This window comes from Protopterus annectens, chromosome 2.part1 (genome assembly GCF_019279795.1).
Source record: "Protopterus annectens isolate FY-2018-M chromosome 2.part1, PAN1.0, whole genome shotgun sequence".
Taxonomy (NCBI): domain Eukaryota; kingdom Metazoa; phylum Chordata; order Ceratodontiformes; family Protopteridae; genus Protopterus; species Protopterus annectens.
Window position 1 is genome coordinate 1,350,304,188 of NC_056729.1, and position 21,550 is coordinate 1,350,325,737.

At 39.3% G+C, this 21,550-nt stretch overlaps 1 protein-coding gene across 2 annotated transcripts in view; it reads left to right on the forward strand.

The window, feature by feature from the left end:
* The window catches only part of AFAP1 (actin filament associated protein 1), a 1,391,048-nt gene that overhangs the window by 849,487 nt on the left and 520,011 nt on the right, over positions 1–21,550 (forward strand). For both annotated transcript variants that reach the window (XM_044062808.1, XM_044062809.1), the window contains exon 4: positions 12,258–12,366. In XM_044062808.1, coding sequence (XP_043918743.1) covers positions 12,258–12,366 — 109 coding nt within the window. The remainder of the gene's footprint in view (positions 1–12,257; positions 12,367–21,550) is intronic.

A 21,550-nucleotide genomic window follows, 5' to 3' on the forward strand; every position in this document is an offset into this window, starting at 1 on the left:
TTGAGCACGTAGTTCGATGGGATTTGGATTTTCTGAGGTGCAGCATGTCCATTAATTCCGGGTTGGACATGGCTTTATACATCAGGCACAGATCGCCTCTGAGCAGGTGGTATGCCACTGAGTAGAGCTGGAGTTTCTTTAACCAGGCAGCATATGGCATCAGTTTGAGTCCTTTGATCCTCTTGGTGAGGTACTTTTGGGGTCTTTCCAGCTGCTGCAGGTGTCTGGTAAGGTACATCCCAAAAGGGGCATTGTACTCAATTATCGGCCTGATGAGGGATGAGTAAAGAGGCACGATGACCTCCTCTGGATGTGAATCCCTTCATGATTAGGTGGGCTATATAAAATGTTTTTCTAACCACTTTGGCCACGTGGTTGTCAAATGAGAGATTGCTAACAACTTGGGTCCCCAGGTCCCTAATTACTTCTTCTGTGCTTAATGGATTACCACCTATGTGGTAATTTGTGGGCACTTTGTTTTTGCCAAAGGGGATGACTATACACTTTTTGGCATTTAGCTTGAGGCCGTGGCTCTGGCACCAGTTTGTTTCTATGAGGCCCTTTTGGAGGATGCTTGTGTCGGCTGGAGAGTCGATTATGGCGCCCAGTTTGCAGTCATCTGCGAACTTGGTCAGCCACAGTCCTTCCGTGTTTGCCTCTACCTCCGAGAAATATATACCGAACAAGAGAGGTCCCAGGACTGAGCCTTGTGGGACGCCACTTGTAACTGGTTTGGAGTGTGACATGGCTCCAGTAATTCTAACCATGTGGGTTCTGTCCTTGAGCCAGTTTGCAACCCATCTAGTGACATAGGGGTTTATATTTAAGCTGGTGAGCTTATCCATAATGCCCGAGTGGGGTATTGTATCGAAGGCTTTTGCAAGGTCCAGGTAGGCTGTGTAGACCACCTTCCCCTCGTCAATGGCCTTGGTGACTGTTTCAAAGAAATCGACCAGGTTTAAGAGGCAGGATCTGCCCTTAACAAAGCTGAACTGGGTAGGATCCAGTGTCTGTAGGTCCCCAATATCTTTATTTATGAGGTCCATGATGATCCTTTCCATAGCTTTGCAGACTAAGCTAGTCAGGGTTATGGGGCGATAGTTTCCAGGATCCGTTGAGGCACCACCTTTGTGGAGAGGGACCACTGTTGCTGTACGCCACTGTTTGGGTACATATCCTGTATAAGGCTGAGATTGAACAGTAGTTTTATGTTTGGGTTTAGCTCTTCTTGGAGTTCATGTAGGATGCAGCCCGGGACACCATCTGGTCCCATTGATGCTGTGTTTTTTTGCTTTGGAGAGGGAGGCTCTTACCTGAGCATCTGAGATGTCAGGGGGGCAGCACTCTGCTGGGATAGATATTCGCCCTTTTGGTGGAGGGGGGGAGTTTGCGCTAAACCTGTCAGCTAGGATGTTGGCAATGTCTGTGGGTTCGGTGTATTTTTTGTCATTTTGGACTAATTCTGAGCATATCTGGGAATTCCCACCCAGGTTCCTAACATAATTAAAGAAAGCCTTGTGATTATCCTTAGTGTTCTGTGCAATTTTTCTCTCGAAGCTGGCCTTAGACGATTTTATGAGTGCCCGTAGTTTTTTGCTAATACTGATCAGAGATGCCTTCCCTTTTTGGGATTTTGCTCTATCATGTAGTAGCTTCCTCCTTCTATTGTATAGTTTGTTTATGGCTGGGGTCCACCAGACAGGATGTCTGCCTTTGGAGGACTGGGTCTTGGTTTTATTTGGGATTGCATGATCCATGCATTCCTGAAGGTGTTCATAGAATGCATTTATAAAGGATTCTGAGGTCTGGGCCGTATTTTCCACAGGCCCGGGGGCTTTGAAGGATTCCACCTCGGTTTTGAGGAGTGTGAAATTTGCTTTTTTTCACTGTGGTTTTCTGGGCAGTGGGTGGGGTCGGGATGTGAATATCCAGTGAGATTAGTTTATGGTCTGATCTTACCAGTGAGGGATACACTTCTGGTCTGGAGCATAGAGTCCCCATGTTGGTGATGATCAGGTCCAGTATGTTTTCTCCTCTTGTGGGAGTGGTAACAAGTTGTTCCATAGCATTTGAGTTTATAAATTCTAGGAACCTTTGGGCTAGGGTATTGGAGCTAGGGTAATGCTCCCAGTCTATGTTTGGGTAGTTGAAGTCGCCCAATATAATGGTGTTTGGAGAGACCTTCATTTTTTCCAGTGTTCTCAGAAAGGCCGAGTGGGGTTCCTAGGTTTGGGAGGGTGGTCTGTAGCAGGCTATAAACTGGAAGGCAGTTTTACCCACTGTTAGTTTCACATGGATAGTCTCTGATGCTTCGTGCTGTGCCACCAACCTGGAGGTGTGGGTATCTTTGACGAATATTGATACTCCCCCTCCTTTTGTGGTTCGGTCTACGTTTTGGGGCCGAAAAGCATGGTGTGAGGTATAACCTGGTAGTGTTGGGGTGCTCTCGGGAGCCTTGAATCAGGTTTCTGTTACTGCACAGATATCGATGTTCTCCATGCTAAGGAGAGTTTCGAGTGCGTGCATCTTGAGGTTTAGACTTCTGGCGTTGAGTAGCATTACTCTTAGTTTTTTCCCTTGTGATACCTATGGAGGTGGGTTTGTCTTTTGAGCCTTGCCTAAAGAAGGCACTATGGGGTAGCAAGAGCCTTTGCCAATATCCGAAAGCCCAGGGGTGACAGGTGCAAGCCGTCCCTAGCGAAGCATCGTGGCTTGTCGAGCATGTCATCCCAGGCTGACAGGCATTGGATCCCCTTTGAATGACACCAATACTTAAGCCAATTGTTGAAATTGATCATCTTGTCTTCATATTGTAGCATCATTCTTGGTGAGGGTAAGATGCTACTCAAGGTCAGGGTCATACCGGCCTGGGCTACATGCACAGAGAGCTCCTCTATGTCTCTTTTCATGTAGTCCAGGGAGGTACATCTCAGGTCATTCACACCAGCATGGACAATGACTGAGTCATATTTGTACTTGCCTTGGAGTGACCTGAGTGCGTGTGTTATGTGGCGTATCCTAGCACCGACAGGCAGCTCACCATGACCTTCTCCTTGTTCAGCCTGGTGAGCGGGACGTCAGTGTGCCTGATGATAGAGTCACCTATTACAAGTGTATCAGGTGTGTTGTTTAGCCTTAAGGGCTGTGACTGTTCGGCACACTGGCTTTGTGAGCTATGTGTTGCACGTGTTTTGTTTTGGGGTAGCGGTTGCTTGGGTGTCTGCTTTGGAGGTTTCTGCTGCTTAGGCAGATTTTTATTTAGAGCCCCCGAGTATGTTTTTGTGTGTTTATGTGTTTGGTTTGCTGTTGTGGTAGGTCTATGTGAGACTGGAATTGTAGTGAGTATGGTTTCCTTCTCCTCCTGACTGGTTACGCCAGTAGTGAGTTGAGAGAGCTTAGCCTCCAGTTTGGCTATATGGATGCATCTCTCACATGTGTTGGAATTTGTTGGGAGGAGGAGAGGGTTGTCTTTGTACATGAGGCAGTTGTGACATTGCCTCTAGATTCCCAGATTCACCAGCTGGACCGGAGAGGAGATTGACAACTGACCTTTGAACATGCTAGAATAGTATTGGGAATTCCTTTATAATTGAAAAAAAGGGCCAATAGGGAACACGGTACTCAAGGGGAGTTTGTGAGGGTGTAGTGCTTTTAATTTTTTAGTGCTGACTTAGTGAGCAAGTGCCAGGTAACTTAAATGCAATGTGTTACAGGTAACTTAAATGCAAAAATGACAAACAGTAACTTTCTTTCAAGTGAAACAAGGAAATAAGTACAGTAAGCAATGCAGATATCACTAGGGATCTGCAGAAGCACTGAAAAGCCGCGTTTTAGGTGGAATTAGCATTTCAGGGAAATAACAAGCAAACAAACAACAAGCATACAAACAAAGCTAGATTCAGCAGGCCTGGATCTAGTCTATGCTACAGCAAACAAGGTGTACCAATTTCAGTAAGAAACAGTTCAAATATGCAGGCACTATAAGCCTTTAACCAGAAATTCCCAGCTCAGAAGGGCAGAGTCCAGCCTCTCCTCCCACAAGAGTGCAGACCACGAACCATCTTAATGTAAAATAACTGGCCTGAAGCCCAAGTGCTTAAACCAGAACTAAAACACTTTTAGAATAACAGACACTGAGCCCTCAATCAGCAGTTCCCAACTTAGAAGGATGTAAGCTACCTGTCCTGCCACCACAGTGCAGGCCACAAACCTTCCTAATGTAAAACAACTGGTCTGAAGCCCAAGTGCTTAATCCAAAAGACTTAGAATGATAGCTACACTTTAATCAAGTTACTACCAAGCAGTAATAAATACAATTGAATACTTTAAAGAATGCCTGGATTAGAGCTCAAGTTATACAAACAAAGCTAGATTCAGCAGGCCTGGATCTAGTCTATGCTACAGCAAACAAGGTGTACCAATTTCAGTAAGAAGCAGTTCAAATATGCAGGCACTATAAGCCTTTAACCAGAAATTCCCACCTCAGAAGGGCAGAGTCCAGCCTCTCCTCCCGCAAGAGTGTAGACTCTTCTCATCCAACATCTCTCATTGGATCACATGTGCAGCATTTTTGAAGTACATGGAGGCTTTTTCTTTCCTCATTAAGGCATGCTACAAACATAGTTGTCCCCTAGTCTTTAGAGTTATTCAGTGTAAAGCTCTAGACCTGTGATAATCACAAGGTATACATGTGGACACACCTACTGTCATTAATTTATCCCTTGCAGCATTAATGGTCAGCATTACCCGCATTTGTTGCAAAAAGAATTTCATCCGTGATCTGGAATTATATCTTCATATTAAAATGCTAAAAAGGCATATCTGACATACTTGCAAACTCTGTCCTTCTGACATATCTGTCAGTGGTATGTTAAATGAGTGAACATCAACACATATTTTCCATATTGTAATGGTAAACAGTGATCATTAGAAATTAGACAGTAGGTAGCAACCTCTGCATAGCCACATAGCTTTTTCAAGACCTCTGTAAGAAGGAGACAGGCATTGTAGCCACACTGTCCTAAAGCTGTAAACTGCATTTTTGGAACAGTAATCTGTGATTGCCACACTCTCCATAGCTAGGCATCATCACAGTTAAATATGTAGGAATACCTACACTCTGCTCTATGAGTACAGCTTTAGAACTTCCTGGCTAAGTGCATTGTGATATATTCTGCTCTATGAGTAAGGCTTTAGAACTTCCTGGCTAAGTGCATTGTGATACACTCTGCTCTATGAGTAAGGCTTTAGAACTTCCTGGCTAAGTGCATTGTGATATATTCTGCTCTATGAGTAAGGCTTTAGAACTTCCTGGCTAAGTGCATTGTGATACATTCTGCTCTATGAGTAAGGCTTTAGAACTTCCTGGCTAAGTGCATTGTGATACATTCTGCTCTATGAGTAAGGCTTTAGAACTTCCAGGCTATGTGCATTGTGATACATTCTGCTCTATGAGTAAGGCTTTAGAACTTCCTGGCTAAGTGCATTGTGATACATTCTGCTCTATGAGTAGGGTTTTAGAACTTCCTGGCTAAGTGCATTGTGATACATTCTGCTCTATGAGTAAGGCTTGAAAATGTTCTGGCTAAGTGCATTGTGATACATTCTGCTCTATGAGTAAGGCTTTAGAACTTCCTGGCTAAGTGCATTGTGATACATTCTGCACTGAGTAAGGCTTTAGAACTTCCTGGCTAAGTGCATTGTAATACACTTTGCTCTATGAGTAAGGCTTTAGAACTTCCTGGCTAAGTGCACTGTGATTCCCTTCATTATCTGTTTAGTGTTTAAACTGTAGATGAAGTTCTGAGAGTAGAGAAAATGAATTTAAAAACCTGATAAATTCACCAGGCACAGCTAGAGTTGTCTCCACTAGCTGCAGAGCATATTGGTGTTTTGTTTCCAGCCATTCCAATTATGGGTGAGCTCTCCTGATTTGGGAAAGGGATCTTCTGGTATGTAGAAATGTTAAAGGTATTAAAATTATACCTTAGGCCTTGATTACTAATGCAGTTCGAGTGTGCCATAAGCTGTTGCACATGTCCTCCTAATCTGTGTAGATCAGGTGTGTCAACTAAAGGTGAGCTAAGGGAAGGAAGCATTAGCACTGCCGGTGTAGCAGAAACTAAGAGACATGGGATAGGGACAGGTGTCATACTGCTGTTAGATTAAGGGTAAGCAAGCAGCACAGAAAGATGCAATAGATCAGGAAAAATTGTTGAAAGATTGCCAGGATGTACAGAGTACAGATGCCACTATGGATTCCTCTAGGTTTATCCTGGCGATGCCTCTAGGCATGTAGTATTACATTTTCATATGTAAATTAATAATCCAAAACTGTTATGCATACAGCTTATTAAAATATTTCATCTTAAAGCTTCAGTCATGGACAACGCAGTTCTACTGACACGCGATCTCCATCCAATGCAATTGAAGACATTTAAATATTGTACATACATTATTTATATATTGTTATCATTTTCATGTTTCTCTAAATGTTTCAATAAGCAAATAACAAGGCAGAACTGTTTAACCTCATTTGTAAACTTACAACTGGATGGTGGTTATATACATGTAACTTGAGAGATTCTTGAGATATTGTAAGCTGTTTACAAAATAGTTAAAAAATAATAATATGCATTGTTTTTGACTTACAAAACTCAGTTTAAGACCTATCTAATGAATGTGACCACTCTAAAGTTTAGTTTGTGCTAAAGAGTTAGCCATGTACACTTCTTTAATAACACTTATGGTACTAGAGATTTAAATATCTCTTTGAACTGCAAGGATACAATTTGATTTTGTCAAAAAGTGCAAGGTGCAACCATTAAAAGCCTGACTTCCATTGGAGGGAATGAGTTAAAATGAGGCTGAAGTAGGCAGAGATAGAATGTGTCAAAGAGATAAAATATCATAGAAAGAGGCGAAGGTAAGTGTATTGGCTGGAGCAGAGTCTGTAAAGTCAAAGATGCCATCTTATAAGACACTGGGAGGCAATGAAGAAAAAAAAAGCATTTGAGGAGGTTAGTGAAAAGATAACTGGGGTTATAGAAAAGGCAAAAACAGATATTTAGAAAGAGCTGGTGGAGGTGTGATACTGAGTCTTACAGATGTACACAAATCTTTATTTAGGAACTCAGGGTAGTAATGGAGTGCCGGAGTGCTGAGCTAAACATTTCTATTAAACAATTAGCAGCATCCCTGTGTTGGAACAGTAAGAATTTTTTGAAATGTGAAGCAACGAAAGAGAAATAATAGAAAAATTAACTTTGGGTGTTTAAGAGTGATAAGAAGCTGGATGAGTTATCAGACTAGTTACTTATTTGTTATTGACTGGAGTCTAGAATGGTTGTATAGGGTTGTGACTACACAAAGGGGGCACAAAAATGAAGTAGAAATGAGAAGTCCCTGCATGGGTGATAAGCTTGTTAAATTCCTAGATTTGTGTGGCTTGTCAGAGTGGCAGAGGTGCCTCTCCAGTATTATCTGTCACAGTTTTGTGACTGGGTCATAGATGACATAGGCAAAGAAAATTTAGTGGCTTTAATATTCTTGTAATCAACCAAAACATTTAATGCAGTGCCACACAGTAGAATGGGGGGGTGGGTGGAGGTAACAGTCATCAGGATGGGACCCAAGATAGTAATTTAGATAGTGACCTGTCCAACAGATGGATAATGAAGGGAGTGACTGTGGGTAGGTCTCTACTGAAAAAAACAGTAAACAGTGAGGTACATTTGTACAGTTGTACTGTGTATTGAAGCAAGTCTTTTTAACATGTGTGGCATATGTACATGTCATTGCAGCATCCTTGTTTGGCAGGTTTTGTGACATTTCTTGTATGTGTGTGTGTGTGTATGTGTGTGTGTGTGTGTGTGTGTGTGTGTGTGTGTGTGTGTGTGTGTGTGTGTGTTTGAAGGTTAGGGTTAGAGTAAGATCTAGAAAAGGGGATAGATGTAGTTCTTGTGTGTTATTGTATGTTATGTGCTTCTGGATGTCTTCTGTGGTACTAGTGCTATCAAAAAGTTTTTTTTTTCGTAAGGTAAAGTGTAGTTTGGGTTAAGGGCAGGTCTAGGTTTTTGTTAGAGTTAACAGACATTAGTAAAGTTCTGCAAGGGTCAAGGCCCACATGCCAGGGTGTCACCTTGACAGACAGATTAGCATCCAGCTGGGCTCAGTCTCATAGGTTTTTGTTTCTTATAAGCAGGTCTCTCATGTATGCCAGTTTTTTTTTTTTTTTTTAATTTCTAGGTACCGCCCAGTGAAGGCCATCAGACTGGATTGATAATTAGTCAGTAAAGATGTCTGCCTTCCTAACTCCAGACTGTTTAAGCTTTATTCTGTCTTATCTGGTTAGAGAAGTAGTTCCCAAAAATACAGCTGGTCATTTGCTGCATTGTGTAGAAGTATAACATTCTGGCTGTAACTCAGACAGACTGAGAGCAAGTAGCAATGTAGACATAGGAAGGACTGATGACATGATATGTGAATAAGTGGCCATCCTTAACTTGACAATCTTGAGGGCAGGAGCGCAGATTATACTGCTAATGCTGCTGTACTGACCTCATGTGGAGGCAGTGGTGCTATGCAACAGTGGTATGGGTCATAACTTGTGCTTCAGAGATCCAAGCATTGCACAGTCCTATAGCCAGAGGGCTGTGTTTGCACATTAGTGTACATGGTACAGACCAGTATTATCCCTTTTTTTCAGAGACTTGCATGTCAGATCTATAAGGGGTGGAGTTAGAGACAGGACATTTCATTTCCCTCATTAGTGCATGGAATAGTACCAGGTGCTTAGAATATAATGTAGCCTTGAGACAGTGAAGGCTGAAATTAAATGTGGATGGATGTTGTGGGCGGGTAAAGCCAAGCACTCAGGCCACTGAGAAAAGGATAGCTATAGAAAGAAAAGACAGAAGAGTGATGGAGAATGTGGCACCAAATTCCCCTCATGGCAGACTGGATCTCATCCCAGTAGAGAATGGGTTCAAGACCATTTTGGAGGGATGGTTGGCAGGACCACGGGAGAAAAAAACATTAAAAAAAAGAAAAAAGGAAAATTGTGTACAGCAGTACAGAAATTAGAGAAACGTGAGATATTTGAGACCATGTCCACAAAAGTGCTTACTTTCTGTGCATTCTTTAGTTACAGAGCTGTTAAATATTTCCTATACATTCTTCTATCTTACCCTTGTATATTTAACTCTTCTTTATTCTTTGTTTTAATGATTATTCATATATCTTGTGAGTATGAACAGGGAAAGGAGATCACTTTTCATCAGTATTCCTGCCATGTGACAGGTAAGGCAGTTATGTCATAACAGGAAGGATGGCTTACTCTCTTATGGTAACATATCAGCTGAACAGTTTAGGTAGGATCTTAACAAGATTGTCCTCTATGACTGAATAAAATCTAAAAGATTGTGACAGTAATCATTGCAGAAGAGCAGCAAGGACCTCCTTCCTGAACCCCTTGCTATACAGCATTGCAGATCATGGATATCTTGGCTGGGTTTACCTTGTGGTTTTCAGTGTAAAATCATGAGGTGCGCTGGCATTTTTATGAAGTATCTCCATGACAGACACCACAATGCTTTTGACATAACCAACTGTATTTAGCCATCTGTTTTCTTTTGTGAACTTATTTTATCCTTCTACCATAAATGCTAAAGACCTTTATATTAATCTAGGTGTATGGAACAAATGCAAAAAATAAATAAATAAATAAATGGAAACAGTAACCTCTGGTAAATTAGCTCTTGAAGTTAATTTTTATGTTTAAAACATGTACTCTGTAATTTGATCTCAGGACATGATTCTCAAGATCATGGCCTCAGGCTTTGAGAAGAAATCAAGCTTAGGGCTACAGGATAAAATTTGTTATTATACAATGCCTCCTCTAAAATGTGCACGCTGATTGGCCAGCCCAACCAGCGTGCCTGTTGTAAATCCTTCAATATACTTACTAAAAGGTCCGTCGTGCCGGACTTTTTCGTTGTATCTAATCTACTAATCTACGCTATGTTAAAAGTTTTTAACATAGCGACACAGAGACTAAAAAAAAACATGAATCTCTGTTGCTTTTTTTTAAGCTTAATATGTTAAACTCCTTTAACATGGCGACAGTAGCGGCAAATAGTATCCCATTTAACATAAGCGAATATGAAAGCAACGGAGATCTGCGCGCTCCAACTACCGCTGACCAGACAGAGCTGCGGAAGGGGGCAGCAAAAGCATAGTAATGCCATTATTTAGAAAAAGAAAGTATTTCTTTTCTTAAATAATAATAAATCTCGGTGCTAAATTTTCATACAGCTCACAAATTTAAAGAATGAAATTCTCATTAGGTACCAGACATAAGCTTCATATGTGGTTTGTTTGAAATGTTGTGATATATTAAAACTAATTTTATACACTTGTCTGTAATTCATGAACAGGTTCACTGCATTATGACTATTTCTTTGAGATTCTTAGGCAAAACATTATGAAAAAAGCCTGCATATAATTTACGTATAAGAAATAATTGGAAACATTTCTTATCTGCATCTAGAGAATGGCCAGTTCCTGTTTTCTTGTTCTATGTACCATGCATTCATCTGTCTAAAATAAAATATTGATCTTTCAGACTACTGTTTGTTTGAGACAGTAGTTTTGAATTGTCAGCAAATCTGTTTGTCCATCATGTAAGATGGTGTTAAGTTCAAAGACTGACTTCAGTAATTGAAACAATGTATCAGTACTGGTACTAATCTAATGCTGCAATGGTTGTGGAAAGTGCTTTAAAGACTATAACATGTGCCCCCTCCCCCGACATATCACACTGAGATGGCTAACTGCAGCATCATACATTATTGTTTACACTGGGAAACTGTTTAGTACAAAATTAATTGTTATGTCAGACTTGTGTTTTGACTGGACAGGTATTTGGGTTAAGATTTGCAGAGCTGCCCTGTGGACAGGTTAAAGGGGAACGAGCTATGGAATAACTAATTGTACAGCAGCAGCATATAAGACATTCTCTATTCAGCAATTACATAGTTTTAAGTCTGCATTTCTTTAATAATTTATAAAGGGTAATATTTATTATTTATTTATTTGTTGATATTTGATTACCAGGAAAGTTTGACTGGGCCCATTTTCAGCAGAGGCCTGGGGAGAAAAGCTCCAAAGTATTATAAAGCTTTTTAAAAACAATAATTTTACAGTCTTTAAAAATAATACAAAAAACAACCACAGTTTAAATAATTATACAAAATTAGACATAATATGAAAACATTGGTTAAGAATAGATGCAAGTTCTATGATAATGATTTAACAGGTAGAGAATTTTTAGTCAGTTTCTAGAGAAATTAAAGGTTAAGTTTATATAATACAAACAGGAACTGCAATATGAAGTGAGAGAAAATCAGGCTTATATATTTAGAGAGAAAGCGGGGGAGAGAAATTGATAAAAGTAAGGTGGTGAGTAAAGAAGGGAGACTAAGGAAATGTAAGTTATGAATAAGTATTTGTTGACATCTAGGGATATAGTTTATACTAGTGTTGAGCACAAACAGACACAGTTTTTGGCTAGAAAGTTGTTCAGAATGATTCTGAAGGATGCGAAGGAGGCTATTAACCTGATAGAGATAAGGAGTTCTAGGCCTTAGCAACATGGTACAAGTACAGAAAATTGCCAGCAGATTTGATACGTTTGTGGAGTTGAACTATTTTCAGTTTCCTTAATGTACTGAGGTATTCATTTCTTTTTTTCTTATTCTCTGTTTTCCCTTCTATTCTCTTGCCAACATAGAACTTGTCAGTAGTAACTGAAAGGGTCCATGTTTGGCTATTGAAAAAACAGATCCCCAAACGGCTAAATATTTGAATGCAAAACGTCTAAATGGGAGATTACTGAGCATGTATAACTTCAAAAATAAATTGATTGAATGGCCATAGTTGGCCAACAACCAGGAAGTAATGAACTATGGCCATTTGATGAATGTGTTTTCAAAGTTGTAGTTGTTCGGTAATTTTCAGTTTAGATGATTTACATTCAATATGTAGGTGTTCGAGGATCTGTTTTTTGATAGCCGAACATAGACCCTAACTGAAAGATATTTTCTATGGCTAAGAGCTGATAAATTAATTTTCATTTCCTCATAATCAAAGTTGTATTAGTCTAGACATGCTCCTTTTTAAAATAAAATGTAGAGTTGTTATTGTTAGAAGATGTGTAATTTTCAAAAGTTTCTCAATGATTTATGACATTCCTTTAGGCACAAGATAATGGGCCCCCACCATTACCAACATCGTCACTTCCTGAAGGTTACTACGAAGAGGCTGTACCACTTAGTCCAGGAAAAGCTCCAGAATACATCACCTCCCGTGAGTATACCTGATTATTATGAGGTAGCTTTTGTGTTAGGTATCAAAGGGTTACTGAGTATTTGCACACTTGTATAGTTATATTTACTGGCATAGGTATGTTGTAGGCAATGACTGTGGAGCCATTGTGATATCTAGTGCATGGGCTAATTGCTACCAGAGCTACAGAATTCAGGCCTGATATGTGGCATTATTTATGTGCTATGTTATCAGTTAATTCAAGACTGGACATAGATTTCTCAGAAACTTTATTAGGACAAGTCATGGACAGCCTCACAGACTTAAACATACTTCCAAGCCATGTCAATTTACCTCAGATGTAATCATGCTTATGTTCAGAGCTGATGTGTTCAACCAGACAATATTTTCTCATTAGTCCCTTAACTGTTGCATATATATTAATAAGCTGTCACAGTCCTGCAATATCAGCCTAGAAAGTTCCACAGAGTAGTAGGAATCTCTTTAGTTTTCCCTTTATTTACATATAAATCATTGTAATTACGTTAAAATGAATGTAATGCTAGCTATGAATTTCTTATATTAATTGAGTCCAGAGCAATGCATTTTCTTGAAAGTTGGCTGATGTCAGTGGGCAGCTTGTATTGAATGTCTTAAAAGCAAGCTTGGACTTAATTTTCTGTTTGCTACTGATTCTGTTTTTTGTTTGTGTAAAACTGAAGGAAGCCAAAGCTGGGTTAGCCTGTATAGCACTTTAGAATTTCCAGTTCACTTGAGTATTTCCTTTGCCAAGCTTGTTTTAGACTCTATAGACCTTTGCCCGGTACTTCTCCCTAGAAGCTGAAAAAGGGTGAGTAGTGAGTATTGTCAGGCTGTTACTGTGAGAATCTCTTGCTTATGTTGTGTTGCTTTATAGGTTCATAGGTAGGTACTAGGCTATTGGCCCTAGGGCCTATACAAGCCTAGCCAAAAAGGTACCCTGGCTTTCGCCACCCAAGAAAATTATTTTCCTGTGCCCCTGTCAAGCAGAACCACAGAAGTGATCCCCGGGGTGAATTTCCTATTACCCATCCAATCATCAAGATTTTTCTTGAAAAGTGCTAATGAGGAGCTCTGTTTGACATAGATAGGTAGTCTGTTCCAGAAGTGTCTGGGACAGGAATCTATCCCTCCAGCATGTTCTGTTTATTGTGGTGACAAGGTTTAGGTCCCTAGAGCATGTAGCTCAGAGGGATTGGGATTTCTTTAAGTGGAGCATGTCCAACAGCTCTGGGTTTGACATAGCTTTGTATGTTAGGCAGAGATCGCCTCTGAGTAGGCGATATGCAACGGAGTAAAGCTGGAGTTTTTCGAGTCGGTCTGCGTAAGGCATTTGTTTGAGGCCAGTAATCCTCTTTGTGAGGTATTTTTGCGGCCTTTCCATTTGTTGTAGATGTCTTGTGAGGTACGTACCAAAAGGGGCATTGTACTATATAATGGGTCTTATGAGTGATGAGTAGAGGCGAACAATGACCTCTTTTTTTTTGGATGAGAAACTTTTTGTGATGAGGTGTGCCACATAGAAGGATTTCCTGACCACTGTGGTGATGTGATTATCAAAGGAGAGACTACTGTCCACCTGTGTCCCAAGGTCTCTTATCACACTTTCAGTGTTAAGTAGACTACCGCCTATGTGGTAGTTCCTGGGTACAGAATTTTTACCAAAGGGGATGACAATGAACTTTTTGGCATTGAGCTTGAGACCCTGGCTTTGACACCAGGAATCTGTCTCAGTGAGGCCTTTTTGTAGGATGTCCACATCATTAGGAGTTTCGATTATGGCTCTTAGTTTGCAGTCATCTGTGAAGTTAGATAGCCAAAGACCTTCTGTGTTTGGTATCTACTTCTCTGAAGTACAGGCTAACAGGATAGGACCCAGGACTGAACCCTGTGGTACTCCACTTGTCACTGGTCTGAAGTCTGATTTGGAGTCTGCTACTTTCACAGTGTTGGTTCTGTCAGTAAGCCAGTTGGCAACCCATCTTGTGACATAGGGATTTATACCTAGTTTAGTGAGTTTATCTATAATTCCAGAGTTGGGGATGGTGTTGAATGCTTTGGCAAGATCTAGATAGACTGTGTGAACCACCTTACCCTCATCTATGGCTTTGGTGTCTACTTCAAAGAAGTCTATCAGGTTTAGGAGACATGATCTACCTTTTACAAACCTGAACTGTGTGGGGTCCAGAGTTTTGAGATCTCCAATGTCTTTGTTTATGAGTTCCATGATGATACGATCCATGGCCTTGCAGACCAGGCTCGACAGGCTAATGGGGTGGTAGTTGCTGGTGTCTGTTGTGCCCCCCCCCCCTTTGTGGAGTGGGATAACTGTCATGGTGCGCCATTCAATGGGCACAAAGCCTGAGGTGAGGCTATGATTGAACATGGTACTTTGGTGGGCTGCCAGTTAATTCTGTAGTTCTTGTAGAAGGCAGCCTGGGATGTTGTCAGGTCCCATGGATGCTGTGTTCCTGGCTTGGGAGAGTGAGGTTTTTACCTGTGCAGCCGTGATTACAGGAATTTTGCATTCTTCCGGTATAAAGATGGGTCCTTTAGAGGGTGAGAGTGGGGTAAAGTTAGCACTGAATCTATCTGCCAGGATGCTGGCAATATCAGTTGGTTCTGTATATTTAGTGTCATTGTGCTGTAACTCAGAGCAGATCTGAGTGTTGCCATTGAGATTCTTGAGATTTAAAATGAGGCTCTACCATAGTGCTTTTTAGTAGTGATTTAATTTTGTACATGTGCCTAAGGAAGGAGACTAGAGGTGTATGAAACTGCTGATTTGTACTTTAAAGAAAACTTTTGGCTATTCCTTCTATTAAACAACAAAGTGGTGTAACAGTTTTTATCGTTGCCTGCTTACTGCTTGATAAGTAAAATAAACATAGCTAACAGAGTTATATAAGGAGAGATTAGCCCTATAACATGAATATATTATTGATTGTTAAAGAAATAAGAAAACAAGAAACGTCAAGCAAGAACAATATCTTTAGAAGGCAGCCGATATTGAAAGTTTGTTGGACATTTACTCTTTCATTAGTCATAGCCTATTTAAAGCTAGCCAATATAATTTAAGCTGTACTAACACAGGAAAGTTTAATTTCTAAAAGACATACAGTAAACAGATTTTGGACAGCAATCAAAGCTTGGAAAATTTCATAGCTTTGCAATTTCCTGTGTGGGATTCCTATGTGAACAAAAATATTCATATGACTATATTATAAAATGTTGCGAATGTCCAAAGTTGATTTCTGGTAAGACTCAGCTATATGCAATAAATGCATGTATGTGAAAAAAATAGAAAAACAGCTTACAGAAGTTCATAATAGCACTGCTGTATACAGCCATAATTTATTTATTTAACATTTGTTGACTGGGAGTGTCCAACTAACCAAAAGGCCTTTTTCAGCAGGGGTACAGGGTGAAAAGCTTCACAATAGCACAGATAACTAATAACAGACAAGCACTAGTCTAAAATGTATACAAAAGTGAATGCAATATTTAAGGAAAAAAAAAAACATTAGTCCCACAAATGGTAATACTTTAACTTCTATTCACTGATTCATATGCTAGAATCTAGTGCATTATTAATTTATAACTCTGCAAATAACGCAGGAATTACCTCTTACTTAAAAGACAGAACAATTAGAAGACCTCACATGGTAAGTGAAAAGAAGAACTTTAAATAGGGGATGAGAGAAAAACATTGAAACAGAATTTAACAAGATATAATAAGTCAGCAAAATGAAGAGCTATCAGTTGGATAAAAAACAGAAGACTGGTAAATATATCAGCAGAAATAGTTGAAAATAATTGTAAATTATAATGAAGCATACAACCATTCAAATTAATAAAAACGCAATGTGTGAAAAAAGCAAGAAGAGAAAATAAAACCACAGCAGGAGGTGGAAACCTTTTAGAGGAGGTTGATAGATAATGTAACAATAGAAATGAATTAATATGTGACATGGTAGGGACATAATGAAGAGGATAACAGGACAAATTAAGTGAAATAAAAGTCAGGCTGTAGATAAAACAATAAGCCACAAAACACTGTCTGTAAAAATAATGGAAGGGCTCACTTTCATCATATTGATTCAGTAGTTATAATTTCGCATTAACACATAACATCAAGAAATAAAGTCACATATTTCCTGCTATTAATAACAATTCCTCCAGCTTGATCCTAAAATAATTATTTCCAAAAAAGAAAACTAACGTAGAATGCTAGTACTGGATACATTTATTAATGACTTACTAAAAGGAAAGGAGAAGGCTGTAAGGAGAACAACATTTAAAGAATTACTCAAGATAGTCAATAAGTTTGTTAAAAGGTGTAATTTTCTTCAATCTTACCAGTCTAAGGGAAGAAGGATGCAGCACCACAAACAAACAGAATCCCTGGACATATAAGCATACTTGTTATATTTATAGCTGTTAAGAACATGGAATTTATTTTATAGTATATTTTTTATATTAAACCTCATCCTTAGAGGACTAGCAGCACTTATCAGCTGTACTAGGATCTTGGACTTTTAACGTGTAACCTAAACACTGTAACTCAGACAAATTTTCTTCAGTTTTCACCAAGTTAATTGACCATAGATATGATGTAATACCTTTTATTGGACTAATAGTTTTTTCAATTACTTGCACTTTTGTGCTACCACACGCCCTGCATCCAGAGTTACCCTGAAAGGGTGCATAATCACAAAACTTGTTTAGCTCAATAAAAGGGATTACACCATGTCTGTGTTCCAGTGTTTTCTGTTAGTTGACATGCATGGCATTTCTTAGTTATTTCTACATTTTTTTTAATGATAGTACAAATCTGGGAGAAACAGAGAACAATCGGAGCAGATCATACCTCAACATGTGCAGTTATCTTGAAATAGAAAGATGAATACATTTGTATGCTAATAAAGCATGATTTTGATTTAGTTGTTGTAAATGAAGTATGGGTAAGTGGTTCACGATAGGGCAGTAAGTTTGAAGGTATGAAGTAGTGATGGGCTTACAAAAGCACCAGAGGATAGGAGGAAGTAGGGAGATATTCATAAAGGGAAACATCAAAGTAATTTCACAAAATGAACAGATTGGGGAGGATTTAAAGATCATCTTTGTATCCATGTAAATAAAGGCACCCAGTATGGACCTTTGCATTGTCCTGGTTTACATAGCCACTAAATGCACCCATTTGTGAGGGGAGGGTGTTTTCATACTACATATGTGGTGTGACTGTAAACAAATGGTACTTGTTATTTGGGGATTTTTTTTTCTTCTCCATGTATATTGGAATACTAATTATGGTACTCCAACCAGCAGGATATGGGCCTTTAAAAGTATTTAAGGAAACATTATACTGGCTAATTGCATATTTTCGTACCAAAGATAGAAATAATTGACAATTAGATTACAAGCATGAAAAGTGTATAGTTATGTAACAAGCTTCAAAAAAGTAACCATTTTCAGAAAAAAAGCCATTCATAATCCTGGAAAATTTTAAGGTACCAGATGAAGGAAATAATTTATTGAAAAATCTTGAATATTGCTAAATATTATTTAAAAAGCAGGTATGAACCAAGCATGTTGATTTCCCTCATAGTTCAAAGTAATTTTTCATCACTGATTATAGTCTAATGATTGTTTTAAATTGTAGTATTTATACTTATTCAAATATCAAACATATGATAAGAAAAAGAGAGAATGCTTACTTATTTACATTGACCCACTAATTAATTTCAAGTGTCCAGAAAAAATAATCAGTACATCAAATGTATAAGCCTTCTTCTTTCGTCTTTTCCCGGTTAGGGGTCGCCACACTGGATCATCTGTCTGCTCATGATTGGCAGTGGAGTTTTACAGTGTCGAGTTGCCAGCCTGGCACCCAACCTTCCACAGAAGGCACACACACGCACACACTCACACCTAGGGCCAATTTAGAGTGTCCAATCCACCTACTGCATGTCTTTGGAATTTGGGAGGAAACCGGAGCACCCGGAGGAAACCCACGCGACCAAAGGGAGGACATGCAGACTCCGCACAGAAGGCACCCCAGCCGAGAATTGAACCGGAGAACCTCTTTCTGTGAGGCAGCAACACTAACTGCTGCACAACCGTGGCCGCCCTACAGCAAATATATAAGCCAATGTGGCTATATTCAGTATATTGTGCAATGAAATAAAGATTTGTTTCCACTCATTGAACAAATTTCATTAATGTTGTTCCACAGCAGGGATCAGAGTGCATTTTTAGAAGCTTAATGTATTTCTCATACCTCATAAAATCCTAAATTTGAAAATGCCATCCTTAACAGGATCCGTATTTCCTGACATGGCATATTGTTTGCACCATTCACATGATATAATGCAGACATTTAAAATTCTGTTTGCAAAAGTCAACAAATCTGCATCCCTTATTCTTTTTAAATGGAGGCTGTTCAAAAACTGAGGATTGGGATACTAAGGCAGCGGAGGAAGCATTGAACATTGCAAGGCAGGTGAAAAATGAGAATGACTGAGTTTTGAAGTTGAATCTGCGTCGGATACCTGAATGGAAGGATTTGAGCATTCACTCACTGACTCAAAGTTGGACAGACTACTTGATGTAAACCAGCTAGCACTATGTGAAATGGAAACAGTATCATGACTGGTACCATCCATCTTTAGGCTCTGCCAGTAGAGATAGAACACTTTCTGAAGAACAAGATGTCTTGAAAGGTATTCATGCACGTCTTAAAATATTTCTTCAATTTTCTTTTGCTGTACTGCTGACTGCGAAATATATTCTTCCTCAATGCCTCATATGTAACATGATTATAGGGCAAAGGAAGACCGGATACCATGCCAGCTTTAACAGAGAGTAGATCAAGCAGTGAGACAGTATCTGCATATTCCTAATGTGCTGTTGTAGCTATGTTGCTGTTTGCATTAAAGAGAACATTTATACCACAGACAAAAGCACAAGTGAACCAGTGTCATGAAAAAGGGGTGTGAAAGTGATTACATCACTGATATATAGAAAAATGATGAAGTTGTCAGTGTTTGTGCATCTACATTTTTTAATTATATTTTATGTTGGTGCAATCTGGTGTATTTAGATTTGGTCATCACATGTGTCATTGTGCAAAGGGTGAAGAAAAATATAAAATCTGGTGTTTCCCTCTTCATTCCATTAACCTGTATTAGTAAGGTTTTGAGGCTTGGAACTCACTGGTCATCTTCTTCCAGCTCGAGACTCCTGACTTGAGCTCCTCCTCCCTACACATAATTCCCCACTCTCCCACAGTACCTCAGATTTCATTTGCCTCACTTCAAGTTCACATAGAGCTCCTCATCTTGAACTTTCCTGAGAGTTTGTAGGTGGTTTTTGCTTGCCATGGTTTTGGCGGCAGCCAACAGGAAGGAGCTGACTCAGGAAAGCTCCTCTGTCCACCCTCCGAATACAGAATCCCAGGCATTGGACAAATTTGGCAAAAGAGTTTATGCCTCATCTACCTTGCACTTAGGGCATTGAACTATGTCACATTTTACTCTGCTACAAAGAGACTTAGTCAAGGAACTTTCCAGCTCGGTCCCAGGGTCCATGTCTTCTGAAGGTCAGGAGTCTTTCAACTCTAGGCTGGCCGTCCTACACTCCTTAGCCAATACATCCATGAGACTAATATATCTGTACTACATAGCAGTAATTAAACTAGAAATGGAAAGCAGCATCTAGTTCTGGAGGCTGTACATGAACAAGGGGATCAGATTTCTAGAAAATGGCAATCGGCTGCCAAATAAACTGTAGAAAGGGAAAGTATATGAAGTAAAACAAGTGGAAATTCAGTATAAGAAGCATACACTGTTTACCTTTTTAATAGCTATCAGAAGCTGCAAGTGCTTATGCTACTGATGCTGCTGGAACTCATTATCTTGATGTCTTGTGTCATGAATTGTATGTACTTTGACACAGCTAGTTTCTATTAAAGGTGTTAACAGTAACTCTTCACAGTGCAAGGTATTTTCAGTTAGCTGTTGTGGGCTGCTTATTAATCAGACTGCAGTATGACTTGGTCCCCCTTGCATAATGTTATAGTTAGACCTGTGAATGGAAGTCATGCCTATATCAACTGCCATCATCCAGCTGACATAAGACATTACCTGGCTATGTAAATCATTGACGGACAACACCATTTCAGAACATTCGTTATTCCAGAGCAATTTCTGCATGTGAGGCACATGGTAGTAATTTACGTTATAGATTTTCTGTGATACTGTTCTTGATCTTAGCGAATTAGTAGTGTGGGATGAGAGACAGTATCTTATGAACTTTGGTAGATACATTATGGTCTTCTTTCACAGACCACTTTATCTCATACCATAGTTCTGTATTTTAATATGTGACTGGAGCATCATATCTAAAGGTATGGCGAATCCTGGAGAGCAGCTGATATAACAAAGCCATTCTGAGCTGACTGTTTGGCTTCTTTCATAAGGCGGCTGTATGATTTTGTAACCAGGTTTAAGTAATGTAAAATCTATTATCGGTCTCGTTGATGTTCATGTTGAAAGATAGAATGAGATAAACTGCAGGCTGAACTTTTTGCCCTGGCAGACAGTTTCCATCTCTATCACATGTGCTAATTACCATTTTTATTCAGATGGTGCATTTTTTATTTAATTTGACATTAGTTTTGAACAGTATAAATTTAGTCCTGATAAAGTAATCTGTTTGTCATCTGCAAGTAGCTGAAAGGTTCTGTCTAGTGGTAGAACCGATACAGTTTATGAAGTTAGCAGCTCTAATTAGTGCAAGGTCATGTGTATATAAAATTCTCAGGGCTGAGTGCCTACAATTTTAAAGGCTTTAACTCACTATCTTAACTCTGCTGAATCAGCATATATTAATGTAAAACAAAATGTAACTATTATATAGAAAAGGCAGCTAAAGAGCACAACCAGTTATGTTTGTGTGTGAATAGAATACCCTACTAAGTATATGTGTACATAACTTGCTTGTTTTTTTACTTTCAGTCACAGCACTGCTATTCTTTTTATTCCTACCTAGACTATATAATTGTATTAGTGAAATGTATAACATGTATTTTTTTCATTTTGTGCTTGTACCTGAGATTGAATCAACATTTGTATCTGTATGTAGTATATGTATTGTACTGTTATTTATAAATGTGGAGCTTTTCCCT